Source organism: Otolemur garnettii, unplaced genomic scaffold (genome assembly GCF_000181295.1).
Source record: "Otolemur garnettii isolate 467f Iridium unplaced genomic scaffold, OtoGar3 scaffold00035, whole genome shotgun sequence".
Taxonomy (NCBI): Eukaryota; Metazoa; Chordata; class Mammalia; order Primates; family Galagidae; genus Otolemur; species Otolemur garnettii.
This window is the reverse complement of record NW_003852430.1, coordinates 738,896-755,722: the sequence shown is the minus strand read 5'-3', so window position 1 is coordinate 755,722 and position 16,827 is coordinate 738,896. Positions and strand designations below refer to the sequence as shown.

Here is a 16,827-nt window from a genome sequence, read left to right as displayed (position 1 = left end):
GCCCTAAGAATATCTTGACATTAATTAACGGGAGACTTCGGGTGAAAAAATATGAATATAAAGATGACCCTATTTAATGAATAGAGGATAGCTGTGTTAGGTTAACTTCTAGCCCTGAACTTAGAACTAGGCAAATGAAATGTCATGCTCCAAATCCCATAGTAACTATTAGAGAAAGGTGAAAACCAAAAGCTCTGTCTCTTAGACCAGTGGTGTGTTAGTTCGTATGGTGCTGTTATAATGGAATACCACAGACTGGACTGGGAAATTGGTGATAAATAGAGATTTATTGGCTTATGGCCGTGGAAGCTGGGAAGTCCAAGACTGAGGAGCCAGCACTGGGTTAAGGTCCTCTTGCTGTGTCATCTCATGAAGGAAGGGTGAAGAGAAAGCAAGAAAGAGCAGGAGATGGAACTGCAGCCTCAAGCCCTTTTGTAACTGGCATTGAGTCATTCACAAGGGTGAACCTGTGTATCCTGAATACCTCCCATTAGGTTCCATCTCCCAACACAGTTCTGTTGAGATTAAGATTCCAACACATGTTTTTTTGTGGGACACATTCAAACCATAGCAATTGGGATCTGTTTAACTCTAATAGATGATTTTGTTACTACGTATACCCTGTCTAGGTACACTAACCCAAGTTGACATAAGTGTATATGCATGTAACATATACTGAGTCCACAAGTCATGACCCCTATAATTACACTGAATTTCTTATTTCATATTTGCAATCTCTGACAATACGAGTTAGTACAGACTGCACTGAAGAAAAGGTTAAGCACTGGAGTCCTTGGATGCTGTGTTTTTCCCTATTAATTTTGTGTTACTTGGCTGTGCAAGTTTATTTTAGACATGTGAAGAACCACATTGACATATTTAGGCATTGGTTATTATGAAGAGAAATGAAAAGTATGGAGGCACTGGTTAATGCTGACCTCAGAACAGCTTTGGGATGTCTGTCTGAATATTGATGTACAAAAGGTGCTTAAATATGGAGTAGTATGCTTATTTATACTTAATCAATAATTGAAGAAGCTACAGAAAGTCTGCAAGGAAAATCAAACCCCAGACCTTTGCCATAACATACGGTGTTATTTTATAGATTGTTAGAAGTAGTAATCTTCACCTGAAAAACTTCCAAGTTTATTCATGCCGAGATTTTGGAATTGACATCTTGGAAAGTGATGCAAATACTTCAGTTACTGACAGCTTATTACTTGGTCATTTTGCCCACAAGGTAAGTGCTTTAGGCTGTTCATCGAAACAAAATTATATGTGCAGGTCTCCCTGATAATACAGGATCTGTAATTCTAATAGCATTCTCTAATGAATCTTGTATTTAATTGGTAAAAGAAGAGCTTTTTATTTGTAGTAATGGTGGTATTGATAATAAATTCATTTTCTTATACACAGGGTTTCATTGTTATAAGCTCATATAACTCATGATAGCTATCAGTAACTTGCAGAATTCTTATTTAGAATATTATTCATATAAATTTAAAAATACACCTAATAATTTAGCTGAATTTTCTCTAACCTCCTAAGGATTATGGAATACAGTTTGTCAAGTTTCTACATCAACATTTTTTTGATCGTTTTTACTCCTTTTAGGCACCCCCCAAAGAGGTCAAATCAGGTAACATAAATATGTACAGTTTGTTATATTAAAATTTTGTATGTGATTCTCTAATACTTGCCTATGTGTGGGTTTCTACATGGTAAAAATCGGACTGTGGATGGATTCTTCATTGCATAATCAGGGTAGATGAAGATGTAGATGAAACAGAATACTTACCACCCAGGGGAGAGGTACTAGTTCTCCTTAAGGGAGTTTCAGGGCTGCCACTGTTTTCTTAGGCTTCAGGCCTATAGTGGGTCCCTCATGTTCTTGTTCTTAAAAGTAACATGCATATTAATAATGCTGTTCTCACAAAAATCATAGATTAAAGAAATTTAAAGTGGTCCTGGGAGCCAAGGAAAGGACATTTTCTTCAGTTTTTTTCCTGAATTTTTTGTCCAGTTGAATTTTTTTTCCTTTGTTTTCTTTTTTCTTTTTTTCTTGAGATAAGGTCTGACTCTGTAGCTTGGGCTGCAGTACAGTGGCAGCATCATACTGCAACCTCAACTTCTGGGCTCAAGCAATCCTCCTGCCTCAGCCTCCCGAGCATGCCATCACACATAGCTAAACTCTTCTATTTTTTGTAGAGATAGGGTCTCACTCCTGCTCAGGCTGGTCTCAAACTCTTGACCTCAAGTGATACTCTTTCCTTGGTCTCCCAAAGTGATAAAACTACAGGCATGAGCCCCTGTGCCTGTTCAATTGACATGGAAATGATAATTTTTGACTTTGGTACTTTCATTGGAGATTATTTCATAGCTACAGATAAAAATCTTAAGATTTAAGAAATCACTTTCTTATCATTTTCCTGTGTTTAATTCTCAACTTTTCTTAGTTACATCTATTTTGAACCACCTTTTTCAGGAGTTAAATACCTGGCAGTTTTTCATTTCTATAAAAGGATTACTACCTTCAGAGATAATTCTTCTTTTCAGATCGCACGATTTCTAAGAGAAGTTGGCACCCAGATTTAGACCCTGTGATGCTGGTAGATCAAATGTCCTTAACTTTTCTAGAAATAACCTTAGAGTAGATGCTAAAAACAAAATTCCTGTCAAACTGAGTAACTAACTGTCCTGCTAAATTAATGTTGCAGCGTCTTAATTGATGTTAAATAGACATCATAATTAATGGGAGAGTGACATAAATTAAGATACAAATTATGACAAAAGGGTGCTTATCATGAAATAATCAGAAATAATCACACCCCTGGGGTGTGATTCACTCGGAATGCAATGCAGCTGAGGGCTTTTCCGTCTCTCAGCAAGGAAGGGTTCCAGGGAGATATATTAAATAATTTTCTTCTAGAAGACATCTGGATATGAGTTAGTCATCCATATCATAAAATTATACAATTTAAAAGCTGAATATTACCTGAGAGATGGCCTGTTTAAAATTCCTGAATTTGCGGGAGAAAAAATGGAGGCTTTGAATGATCATTCAAGGTTCATGCCTATATATTTTGCAACTAAGACCACCCTCCTATCTTAATATTTCTGGTCAAATACTCTTTCGATTGCACGTGGAAGGTATCTTTGATAATGAACACTTACTGGTGCCTACACCCAGACTCCCTGGAGTGTTTTCCATGAAAGGATAGCCCCAGAGGCTGTTTGGGAAAGGACATTCTTAGGTTGATGACATGTGTGCTATGCTTTTTACCATACCCTCTATTCCCTGAAATATCAAACAAGTCTAGAGATGTAGTGTACAACATGGGGATTAGAGTTGCTAACATTGTACAGGTGTTATATTAGGGATTTTTGTTGACAAGTAAATTTTAGCTTCCCTTGTCACACACACACAAGTTAACTGTGTGGGATGATAGATAATGATATAGTGATTTGCTTCACTATAGGAACCATTTTATTAGCTGGATGTATCCCAAGACATCACTTTGTAAACCTCAAATAAACAGAATAAAATTTATTAGAAAAAGAAAAAATATTAAAGCATATTAAAGACTCTGAGAAATTCTAGGGTTAGAACAAGTAAGAAAACCTATCCATTATCTTTCATTAGCACAGTTTTTCTCAGATTTATTTGGGAACCACTTTGTTGCCATGTGTCAATTATTAAATATTAATAGTTATTAAAAATAAAGGACAATGCTTGACCTGGGGTGGCTGTCGAACTCTGACTTTCGCTTCTGTCTTTTGTGCATGCCACTCCTTCAGGAATTGAGATTTTCAGAGAATGTGGCCTATTCATTTATGGACTTTCTACCTCCCTATAATGGGTAGCACACAATTATATGTGTCATGTCCTAAAACAAACATTAGTTTCTGGAAGAACATTTTGTCATTAGATGGCTTTTTTTTAGTTCCTTTAAACATGCTTATATGTATGTTGGAACTCTCCCACCCCATATTAATTTTATATTGAGATGGGTAAAATAATTTTCAGTGAGGATGGCTTTAGTATATATAAGAAAAGAGATGCATTATTATAGCATCACTCTGCGTCCTACTTTGGTTGGGCAGTTTGTTTGTACCCGTTATCCCAGCATTCTACCTAATTAGCCTCCCTTTTTATACCCCAAAGTGTCCTGATTTGGATTTAAGTCACAGTCACCCTATTCTTTGAAGTATCTGCAGCCTGGCTGTCTTTTTGTCATTATTGTAATTAATTTGGGCAGATGATACCATTTTACAAAATATCGTATTCAGACAGATGTTGATGGAGTTTCTTCATTCTTCTTCCTATTTCTCTAGGGTTTTATTTTTTCTCATTTTCACTTGAGGATTTGTCTTCCTCATTTAGACCTTTCATCTTTTTGTTTCTCTGAATTCCGTGGTCGGGCCCCTTTTCCTTTCAATATACTTGCTCTCCCTGGGAGAAATCTCATTTTCTCTAGTGGTTTCAATTACCATCCACATGCTGATGGCTGCCATACATTTGCATTTATTTCTACAATCTTCTTTCATGCTTTCAGTTTGCAATCCAGCTTGGGTTTCTTTTTTTTCTACTTTCCTAACTTGATTTGTCTTGTACTGGATACTTAACTTGTTATATTTACTCATTTGGAAGTTATTCATTCTGTTATGATTATTCTTGTTATTTGCCTTAAACTTTTAATGTGCCTGCCCATCTTAACAAAGTCCAAATACATCAGCACTGTTAAGCTTTACCTGAGCAATTCAAGAACTTTAAACTTCTTTACCTTTCTGTACCCTCCCATCTTCTATGTTATTTTTCCTCTAGTATTTGTTCCAGTGTTTAAAGTAAATATTTCACGGAAATACAACATTTATAGAGAAAAGTGACACAATAACTCGGAAAGCAAACAAGCTGTGTGCGTACCATGCAGAACAAGAGATAGAACATTATCAATTTCTCTAAATATATCCAAATAATAATAGTTTGATTATTAAATGCCTCTCCATTTAACCCCACTCACCACTCCCTAGCCAAAGGGGAAGCTGATTTCAGACTTCTGTCAGCATAGATTAATTTCTGTTGTTTTTGAACTTGGTAAGAGTGGAATCAGAGAGTCTGTAATCTATTGTACCTGGCTTCTTTGGCACCAAATTGTGTTTGTGAGATTCATCCATGCTTTTGTGTGTGACAATAATGTATTCTTCCAGTCATTCTGAAGTGTGTCATTTTATCTTTGTACTATAGTTTTTTTTTTTTTTTTAAGTTATGTTGCTATTGATAGACAGTTTATTGTTTCAGGTTTTGGGTTATCACAAAAATGATGTTATGAATGCACTTCTGTGTGTCTCTTGTCATGTGCATTTTTTTCACTTTAAATTAAAAGATATGGAACACTTCACGAATTTGCGTGTCATCCTTGCTCAGGGGCCATGCTAATCTTCTCTGCACCGTTCCAATTTTAGTATATGTGCTGCCGAAACGAGCACATTGTCATGTGCATTTTTTGTTGAATATATGCCAAGTCTTAAAACTACTGGGTCATAGAGTAGTTTTAGGGGAATGCCAATAAATAGAGTATTTATAGTTGCACCAGAAATGCACAGGTAGAAGGCATGGTTGCACAGCTACATTTTGAAATCTTTGTTAACCAAAATCCTGGGACTGCCTTCATGTCTCTCCAGTGTTGGAACTCTTGTTCTTGATTTCCACATAATTCCTCCTTTCTAGTTTAATTCCTCATTTTGTTAGCACATAGCTTAAAGTAACTTTCTGAGAAAAAGGCGAACCATGGAAAGTAAAGGTTTTGAGCTACATGTGAAGTCTCCCTTCCTGATAGGTTGCTGGATACAGTATACCAGGTTAAGAGTTAATTCTGCTTTGATATTGAAAGCAATATTCCATTGTCTTCTAGCTTCTGCTAGTCTTGAGGTTGAATGGTTTTAAAATATTTTCATTCTGGGTCTTTTATAAGTAACCTTTTATGTTTTCATCTTTGGGTCTCCTTCTTTCCCTCGGTGTTTTGCAATTTCCATATGACGTACTTGGTGAAGCTCTTTTTCTAACCACCGTGTTAGGTACTAAGCAGAACTTTTCAGTCTGAGGAAGTATATTCTTCCTTTCTGGGAAATTTCTCAATTATTTCTTTGATAATTAGCTTCCCTATATTTTCCTCTTTTTCTTAAAACTCTTATTATTTGGACATTGGACCTCTTGGATTGCTTTTCCAATCTGAATTCTCTCTGATTTTCTGTTTCTTTGTCATTTGTTTTACTTTCTGGAATATTTTCTCTGTTGAATTTCTTATTTCGACTTTCCTATTTTTGTAATTTTCTGAAAAATCCCCCTTTAGGTTTCCATTTGTTTCATGGATATAATACGTTTATTCCTCTGAGGTTATTAGAGATAGTGTCTCAGTGTTCTGATTTCTATACTAGCTTGGCCTCCACTGGGTTTCCTTTCTTCCGTGTGGTTACTTTAGTACTGTTTCTCATTGTGGAGTATCTTGAGAAAGTTCTGGTGATCCCCTCAAATGTACAACTATTTTAAACAATGAAACAGTAAGGCAATAGCAACTTGTTTGAATTGAGTTTGTTGATAAGATTTTGTGGAAAAAGCTAGAAGCGGTTCTTATTTCTTTCTTTTTAGGTTTTCTGGTAAATTTGTTTTAAAAAGTGTAAATTTGTGTCCCTTCCACTGCACCACTGAGGCACAGAACAGTTGCATTAATCAGACCTGCCTCAAGCTCTTTCTTTGCAGCGACATCCTCCTCTCACTTCTCATCCCGGCAATCACTAATCTATTCTCCATCACTATAGTTTTGCTTTTTCAGTAGTCGTGTAAATGGAATTACAGAGTATGCAACCTTTTGAGACTGGCTTCTGGCTTCCTTTCTTCCCAAATGGTTTTGGAATTCATCCACCTTGTTGCGTGTATCGGTATTTTAATTCTCAGTGCTGCTGAACAGTATTCTGTTATGTGGATAGAGCACAGTCTTTTTATCCACTCATTTGTTGAAGGACATTTGAGTTGTTTCTAGATTTGGTAATTATAAATTGGTACCATTCAATCATTTGTGTGAAGTTTTTGTATAAATGTAGGTTTTCATTCTCAAACCTAGGTGTTATTGCTAGGCCCTATGATAAGGGAACATTTAACTTTATAAGAAACTGGCAAACTATTTCCCACAGTGGCTGTCCCATTTTGCATTCCACCAGCAATATTTGAAGAGTTTTGGTTGTTCTTAGTCCTTATCTGCACTTGGTATTGTCAGTCTTTTATTTAGCCTTTCTAATAGGTGTTTAGTGTATCTTACTGATTATAAGTTTCATTTCCCTAAAGAATAAAAATGTTGAATTTTTTTCACATGCTTACTTGATATATGTATCCTCTTGGGTGAAGTGTCTTTTCAATTTCTTTTTGTTTTTCTGATTTTTAAATTGAGTTATTCAGTTTTCTTTCTGTTGAGATTTGAAACAACTTCCTTCTATATTCTGGATCAAGGTACTTTGTCCTGTTATAATTGACAAATGATTTCTCCCAGTCTGTAGCTTGTCTTTTTATCTTCTTATTTTATTTATGTTATTATAAACTGTTTATATATGTGGCCAGTTCTCTTACTTTGCTTTCCTTTTTTGTCCTCTCAGAAATCACAGGAAGGCCTGTGTATGTCAGCTGGGATTAAAACTCCCCAAAGATGGGAACTGATGGTATCTAACACTGCCTTTGTTAATTTTGATCTCATCAACTGTGTGGCCATAAGAACCTGTTCAGGCTGTTCCCAGGGACAAGGTAAGTTATTTGAATAGACAGTACAGATGGTAAATAAGGCCGATATTCAAGTCCATATGATAAACAATGGCGAGGCCTTTGTGAATCATTTCTTTCAGTTATAAGATTGCATCAGTAGAAACTGTTTGCTTAAATCTCCTAAAAGAAATTCTGCGAGTTCCCAGTGTAGTTCCTGTAGCTGCCCATCGTCTTCTTACAGTGCCTACCACATTCTGTTATTATAGTGCTCTGTCTCTGCTGGACTCTGAGCCTCATAAAGGCAGGGATCACATTTCTCTTGCACGATCTTTTTTATTAGCACCTAGCAGAGAGCCAGGCTCATAGAAGACAGTTACTAATTGAATGAGTGAACGGAGTTGAATGGATGGACACATGGATATAAAACAACATGCATATAACCTTTTCTGAAAGGGCTAAAGTTCAGGTACTCAGTGTTTCCAGCAGCCCATGGCTTGATGTAGAGACAGAGTGTATCACAGGCATTCTTGCTTACTTGTTAACCACATCTCGGAGGTGGTGAGAAATACCTTGGAGGACTCATAGGCCAAGGTGAAAAGAGGTAGAGAGCAATCTAGTTGATTTGATCATTGTAAACAGCCAAGCCAAGTAATTTAAGTAAATATGCTCTTGTGGTTTGAATCACCAATTTAGATAATTGTTTGTTTTTTTAATTAAATGAATAATCAGCAAGTCTGCACTTAACCTTTTTTTTTCTTCCTGGGCAGGCAGAGTGAAGGATTGTTTTTATTTGGGTGGCATTTGAGACTAAGATTGCAGAAATAATAACAGGAATAAAAAATACCTCATGGCAAGGACTTCTAATCACAATTGCTCAATTCTTTAATACTTTCATTGTTTCCTATCATTCATAAGACAGTGAAAAAAGTCACATACTCTTATGAGCTGTAAGCTAAAGATCTCACTGGATGATCTTAGCTAAACCATCTCTTTATTTGTTTAAAAGTTGTCTATTTCTGCTTACAGAGCTGGGGAGTACAGAAATGAAAAATACATAGTTTGTCTTCCAGGACTCTTGGTCTAGGCATAAAGATGAATATCTAAGGCATAAAGATAATATCACTATAATGCATTGGGATGAGTGCAGTTCTAGAGGGTGAACAAGGTCAGTGAAGAAACCAAGACAGGGCATCAGGTAAGATTTCATACAAACGGTCCTTGAGTAGGATTTTGAAGGTGAATGGAAGTTTCCAAGAGGCAATAGGTGGGAAAAAATTTCCAAGTATTAGGAAACACATATTAAAAAAAATAGTGATTCTAAAGAGCAAGTTGTGCCTGGAGGATCACAATGAAGTCCAGTATGTCTAAAATACAGAGCTGCACTACCTAACAAAAGCAAGCAATGTAACCTAATCGTCTGTGCCCTCATATCAGTCAGAAATTAAGTGCAAACAGAAGACTGTAGAGCTGCAGTGGTATTAGATGAAGTACAGAAGTTGTGAGAGATGGAGTCATGGAGGCTTTCATGCTATTGCTTGTTATTTTCCTTTGTGTGTATTTTATAACGTACATACTGCACTAGCATGGTGGCCAATGTAGTGGGAGATGTACACTCAGTTTTCCTCCTTTAATGATACGAGCGTGTGAGTTAGAAGATCACTGCTAGTTTGTTCTCCGGCAACTGGACTGGCAGTACCCATCACTCACATGGCAGTGGCATTAGGGAAAGCCTGCCAAGAAGTATAGCCCTAGAGCTAATACTTAGAATATGTGTTACTAATACTATTTGCCCAGGTGATTAATTGAATGTTGCTTTTGAAGGTAAATGTTTAAAGTATAAACCTCATGGTAAGAGGTATTGTTGTTGGGGTTAGACACACCAGAGAGGAATGGAAGCTGAAAGACTGAAACTCAACTATAGAACTGTTAGTGTTTGGTAATTAGTGAATTAATGTTTTCTGTTTCTATTTCCCGCTAGACAAGAGTTTCTCACCCTTGATGCTATTGGCATTTAGGGTCAGATCATTTTTTGTTATGAGGATTGTTCTATGTTTTGGAGAATGTTTAGCTGTATCCCTGGTCTCTACCCACTGGCCACTACTAGCACACTGCCAGCCCCCTAGAGGTGACACACAAAATGGATTCCAAATAGTGCCACATGTCCCTGGAGGGCAACAATGCCTCAATAGAAAAATCTCTGCCCTAGATCACAGGCCAGGTGATGACCGGGCCAACATTGCTTGTTTACCTTGGTAATTCTAGCCTTTATGTATGCATTCATTTTTTTTTTAATTGCATGAATGAGTGAATTGTAGAACTATATAAATGTAATATTTATTTATTTATTTACTTCCGTGGTGATCTAATTGTGATTTAAATGATGTTATTCTTAGAAACTGAAATATCCTTAGGACAGAACATCTTTCTGTTTAAATTATTGAACTATTTGTTACTGAAAGCACTCCAGTGAATTTAATTGTCATTTATGTTAACAGTCTTTTGTGCCATTGTCTAAGTCTGTCTGTCTTCCACTTTATAGGTGGATTTACTGTGAAGACCAACCAGTTGAAGTTTACAAACTCTCCAAACTTAGTAGCATTTCCATTTCCTCATGCCGCAATTTTGGAAGACTTGGATGGGTCTCTGTCTGGGGAAAATACAAGTCACATTCTCCCTTCCATGGAAACCCTTTTGGCTTCTTGTTTGGTCAATGCGAGCTTCAGTCAAATTGTGCCTGGAAGTGTCTGTGGGGGAGGTGCTCGCTTTCATCGTATGTCTATTGGTTTGTAAGTAGAATGAACTATACTTTTTAGCTTGCTGATGAGAATGTGTATATTATTTAGGCTGTTGAGGCCTGTAGAAGGGAAATTGTTTTCTAGACTATTTTAAGTATTTAGTTCTACAAAGGTGAAATGGGAATAATTTTGACAATGTCAAATCATGAATTTATGGTAGTTTTAGGCTGACTTAAATGGCAGCCCACTTTCAATATCATTGGATCAGCTTGCATAGCTTGTGACCTCTTATTGACATTCTGAACTAATAGCTTCTTGAAAAGACTTGCGATGAACAGAGACTTTGAAATTTATTTAAATTAAAAGTATTATTAAAAAATTCTAATAATGTCCATTCTCATTTTTATACATGTACTCTCCCAAGCTCTTTCTAAGTGTTCAGTATGCTCTAGGGGAAGCAATTGCTGATGCCTCCTATTACTTGCAAAGTTGCTTCACTCCAGTTCATTTTCCTTGTTAATTTCATGAACTATTGGATTCGTACAATACATTTCCTATTAATATTGAAGCAAGGACTCCTTGGTTATGCTACTTGAACTACCATTAAGTCAGCAGCTGGGCTGTTTATAATGAATAATAGGATTGCTTCTGCCCTCTTTAATTTCCAGGTAATGATTCCTCAGTGTCTGGGGTTCTGTCTTTCACCTGTTTCAAATGCATTGTATATATTTAGCTACCCTTATTTCCTTGCTTTGTTTTAAGTGTTTAACACTATGAATGTTAAGTTGTGTAATTCAGTCAGACCACATCGACATCTTATTTGAACAGGTTAACTCCGGAGAGTGAGTCATTGTGGTCAGGACTAACTCTGCCTTTTGAATGCACAGGGAATCAGTACCTTAACATTCTGGTTTGGAAGCCTTGGTAATACACTGCTAACATTGAATAGTCTGAAAATTTTACATTTTTGCTTCTCAGACTGTTCCTTATTCTATCTAATGTTAAGGGGCCTAATTCCAATGCGTAAAATAGAAAAAGGAGGAACATATTTTTATTTCTAATCATTTTGATTGTACAGAGTATGACTTTTTCTATATTCTGAGGGTTGCAGCCTGATTTTTATTGTTATGCTAGTGTTTTTGCTTAAGGTGTTCTTAATGAATGTTTTGAGGTTTATAAAAGTTAGTGACTTATTTCTTATATGCATTTTTTCAAATTAAGAAAATAAAATATATTTGTATAGTTAGAATGAACATTGTATGCGTGTATGATATTTATTTCTATATATCTTGGTACTCTTTTCATATACCTTACTTTGAGATCTATTGGTAGGCTGTCCCTTGGAGAGGCAGTTGTCACTGTGGCATTGGAAGGCTCTACCGAGCTTAACCTTGTCTGAACATTTACCCATTGAGTCTTCAGGATAGCGTCTTCTTGCTTTGATAGCCAGTTGTGATCTCACCACTCATCAATATATCCTGATGCTATATTCTAAGGAGATTCAGAAGTGTCCAAGTAGGGCAAAAAACTCATTACAGTTTTTTAGGAATCTTTTTGGTTTTAAAATGGAAAATCCCATGTCCAGGATGCTTCTTGAATCAAGTAGGGTAATTTGCCACCCTGTCTCCTGGATGCTATTTAAAATTTTCGGGTTGACCTACATGTCTATAGACAAATACCCAATTGCCCCAAATTAGTCATAAGGAAGTCTCAGCATATTTCCAGTCACAAGTGTCTTGGCCCTATGGTCTCACTTTTAGTTTAGCAATTGGACTAGACTATCTCTAAAGCCTTGCAGTTCAAAGTATAGTCCGTGAATCAGCAGCATCAGCTCCATCAGAGGACTTCTTAGAAATGCAGAAACTCAGACCAGACCCGGCATGTCCTGAGTCTGAATGCCCAGGTGATTCCCATTGAACTTGAGAAGCATCGCTCTGAGGTCCTTCGCAGTTTTTCTTTTTATAATCCTATCCCTAGCTATTTGTGCTCAGTGGCTTGATCTTTGTCCCAGAGCATTATAACCTCATTAGGAACATGTCAGAGCTAATGAGCAATTTGAATTCAGCATAGATACAAACTTTGCTGCATTTCATGGAGAAAGGATTAATTTGTTGTGCTATCTGCCCTGGGGCAAGCACCCTAAGAGTTGATTTACAAAGCTCTCACGGTCATGATCTTTTGGGGTTGCATGTTGATGGAGATCTGATATGGCATAAGCACCCTGCTGTCTTCACTTTCAAAACCTTTACCCTGCCCTCAGCTAGAGGTCTTGGGAGGGCAGGGAGAGAGGCTTCACATAGCTACATAAACCAGTGAGCCCCTTCCCCCTTTGCTAAAACCAAGCTCTTGGAGTGTGATTTCTGTCTTGGTAAGGCCCCCCCTCTGTTCCAGTTTAACTATAACTTCTTTGTTTGACATTGGTGATCTTCAACATATTCCTGCCACCTACTGCCTTAAGTCTGAGGGTGCACATGTTTTTGGTACCTCCTGTTTTATAGGTTTCTGTGACTCAAAGGGAGCAGAAAATATACATTTTTGAAGTTGGCCACATTATTTAATATCCGGGTGAAGAAAAAATTGCCACTCTCTAGAGTCTACTTTATGTTTTGCTACAGTGATCACACGCTTGATGTACATGAATGCTGCTTATAATTGTTTTCTCTGTCACCAGTTCGGCAAACTGCTTTCTGCAGGAGCTGCAGGCACTCTACATAGTGTTCCTTTCCCAGTTTCTCTTTCTAGGAGCTGCCCTCTGTAGACCTCGGTCTTCCTGCTGAGGCTGTGAGTTTTGCCAATATGAGTTAGGACCTCATTTCAGAAATATATACCAGTCACTGTTTATCCCCAGGGTCTCCATAATAATGACATACCTCACTTATCTCTTAGATTTATTGAACTCAAAATTTAGATAAATGGTTCTTCTGTATAGAGATGATTACATGGACCAAGTATATCATTATCAGTAGATTTTTGTACCCTCTTTCTAGATCTCCTTTGTCAACTCTCCTTTCTGTCTCATAAGCTCTAGTGTTCCTTAAGGTTCTGTAAGAAGTTTTCCTTTCTTCTCAAGCCATACACTCTTCCCAGATGATCTGGGTTATTTCCAAAACCTCAATTAACATTCACTAGTGATTCTAAATTTTGTACCTCCAGTCTTCAGTGCTTTCCTGTACTCTAGACTCATTTAACCAATGGCCGTTAGAATCTATGCTGTTTAATCTTATAGCCACTAGGAAAGTCTAGGTACTGAACACTTGAAATATGGCCAGTCCAAATTGAGGTGTGTTATAAGAGTGAATTAGTAAGATATACACCATATTTCTAAGACTTGGGATGAAAGAAGAATGTAAAACATTGTAATAGTTTGTACTGATGGCGTTGACATGATGTTGAGATAAATATATTATTAAAATTAATTTCACCCATTTCTTTTTACTTTTTAAATGTGGTTGATATAAATTTTAGGACAAGGTTTGTGGCTGGCACTTGTAGACTGCATTATATTTCTAACAAGGAGTGCTATTTTCAATAGAAATTTGCACCATTACATTTAAACTTAAGTTACCATCTTAAACTCAAGTTGCCAAAATGGAATTTATGATCATTTTCTTCTTCAAATTATTATTATTGTTTATTTCAGATTAATGTGAGGGTACAAACAACCAAATCACATTATTTGAATTTGTTGTGTAGAGTCCCTCTTGTAGTTATGTTCCACACTCAAAAGGTGTGCCACACACTCCTAAATTGTGCCCAATCAGTGGGTATGGTCTTTCTCTATAGACCTGTTTCTTTCTGGGTGTTCAGAATCCTAGTAAGACAAATGCAGGTCAAAAACCTTGAGTTATCTTTTTTCTTATTTCCCCACATTAATTCCCTACCAAGACCATTTTATCTCCTTAAAAAGAGCCCACCTCCCCTTGGGCGGCACCTGTGGCTCGGTAAGTAGGGTGTCAGCCCCATATACCCAGGGTGGTGGATTTGAACCCAGACCCAGCCAAACTGCAACAACAAAAAAATAGCCTGGAGTTGTGGTAGGTACTTGTAGTCCCAGCTACTTGGGAGGCTGAGGCAAGAGAATTGCCTAAGCCCAAGAGCTAGAGGTTGCTGTGAGCTGTGATGCCATAGCACTCTCCCGAGGGTGACAAAGTGAGACTCTGTCTCTAAAAAAATAAAAATAAAAAGACCCCCTCCCTGAGTCCTTCTTCTTCTTTTCTTCACCATGCACCCATCTAGTCCATGCTGCCATTACTTCTCAACTGTAGAGCCACAATAGCTTCTTAGCTTGCTTCCTGCCTCACTGCACTTCAGTCTTCAACCTGTGCAGATATGTTCTTGCCTTCCATTCCCTAGCTTAGAACTTTCCAAGACTTCCTAGTGCTTGCCAAAGTCCAGCATTCTTAATGTCTTCTAGACCTTTCATGACCTGTTATCTGCTTATGGCTCTAGGGCCATCTCTCTGCACCCTGTCCTACCTTCCCTGCACTCTGTCCCTTTGCCACATTTATCTTCTTTGTGCTTTTCAATTCATAAGGTTTGACTTCCGTGAACTCAGCATGGTGACCATTTTCTCCAAAGTTCCCTGAGCTTGCTGTGCAGGTTCTGCTGTCCCTGAGTGTACTAGTGTTAGGTTTAGGGCATGGGAGATGGTGCTGGGGAAATCACAAGATGTTAACACCAGACTTATAACATAAAGCCTGGAAGCCTGGAAAGGCATACACTGTTTCAGATGCCTGATAGCAGCATGAAAACAATGCAGCAACTTGTTCAGCTTCCTAAGAATCTTTTTTATTGGGTACATAACAGAGTATACTATATGCAAGAATACACAGCAGCCACTAGTTAGCTGTCAAGGTCAAGAATGAGAGAGAAGAGATTACAGTTCCCAGGAAGGTTGAGTAAAGGGTAAGCAAGGACAAAGGGTAATGGAGCATCTGATGTGGCCAGATAATGGTGCAACCAGAACAGAGAGGGAGGAAAGCAGGTCTCATGTCAGACAGGCATCTCAGTTTCTCTCACCTAAGATACTAGTTGATGGTATCAGCTGCCTGCACTGCTGATTTCTGCATGCAGAGATAGTCACACAGACATTCCCCTGCCTGGGCATGTTACCCTGAGTTGGAAAGTCCATGAGGAATTCAGCCTGTCTGCTTTCCACATACTAGCTCTTTATAATTCTCTAATTAATACTCATAACTCCTGCATAGTTTTATAAATTGTCCATCTTGGCTTGGCATGGTGGCTCATGCCTGTAATCCTAGTACTCTGGTAGGCTGAGTCAGGAAGATTCTTTGAGCTCAGGAGTTCAAGACTAGCCTGAACAAACTGAGATCACTTCTCTACTAAAAATAGGAAAATTAGCCAGGTGTTGTGGCAGATGCCTTTAGTCCCAGCTACTTGGGAGGTTGAGGCAGGAGGATCATTTGAACTCAGAAATTCGAGGTTCTGTGAGCTAAGCTGAGGCCACAGCACTCTAGCCCAGGCAACAGAATAAGACTCTATCTCAAAAAACAAAAATAAAATTAAACCAAGAAAAAAAAAAAGAAAAGAAATTGTCCATCTCTCCCCATAGATACTAGAAGGGTGAGAATAGGATTTTTGTTTGCATTAGAATGCCCTAAACCATGTTGAATACATGATAACTCAATAAAATTAGTGTTGAGTAAATAAATATAAATAAAAAATGTGGATTCTCCCAAATCTTTTTCAAATGTCATCATTGTCCATTTCTTCTCTTCATAAGGAATCGATGGTATTCAGCTTTTCTTTAGAAGGCCTAAATTGAAATGCTTCCCCCAGTCTTTATTTCTGAAATTCCTGGGAACATCTAATATTTGAGAATGTCTTTTCATAATTTTCATTGTTTTCCTGGGGCTATCAGTTGACCAGAAAATGAATTTCTGATTTCTTTTCTAATATTCCTCCACCCTGTTCCATTCAATCAGCAGTTTGCCTAAACTTGCGATTTTTTTCTTGTTCCGGCCATACTGATACACAGAATTGTCATAGGGGAAAATGAGAACTTAACCTTCACAACTACTATCTGGGAATTTTCTTTTCTTTTCTTTTGTGATCTGGAGCACTCTGTAACTTCTTCAATTGTCAGAGACTCATTCAGATCATTCTTCAGATATCAACAAATCAAATCCTGATTCTGTTTTCTAATTATTGATTGTATTGAATATGGGAAAAATTAAAAGAGATGTGGGTTGGACAACTCCTTCTGAGTTTTTAATAGGATATACATAAAACACAATCAGGACATATGCAAATATTTGAAATAATTTTTCAAAGACCGAAAAATAGAGAAGTGGGCAGCACCTGTACATCAGTGAGTAGGGTGCC

At 37.4% G+C, this 16,827-nt stretch overlaps 1 protein-coding gene and 1 non-coding gene across 2 annotated transcripts in view; one reads left to right on the top strand and one right to left on the bottom strand.

Moving 5' to 3' along the window:
- Positions 1–16,827, top strand: part of PKHD1 (PKHD1, fibrocystin/polyductin) — a 435,622-nt gene that overhangs the window by 204,997 nt on the left and 213,798 nt on the right. Inside the window, exons 45-47 of the mRNA XM_023513135.1 lie at positions 1,106–1,240; positions 7,645–7,789; positions 10,287–10,533. Coding sequence (XP_023368903.1) covers positions 1,106–1,240; positions 7,645–7,789; positions 10,287–10,533 — 527 coding nt within the window. The remainder of the gene's footprint in view (positions 1–1,105; positions 1,241–7,644; positions 7,790–10,286; positions 10,534–16,827) is intronic.
- Positions 5,381–5,487, bottom strand: LOC111725273. Its single transcript, XR_002773373.1, has one exon. It is a non-coding gene; the product is annotated as a U6 spliceosomal RNA (small nuclear RNA).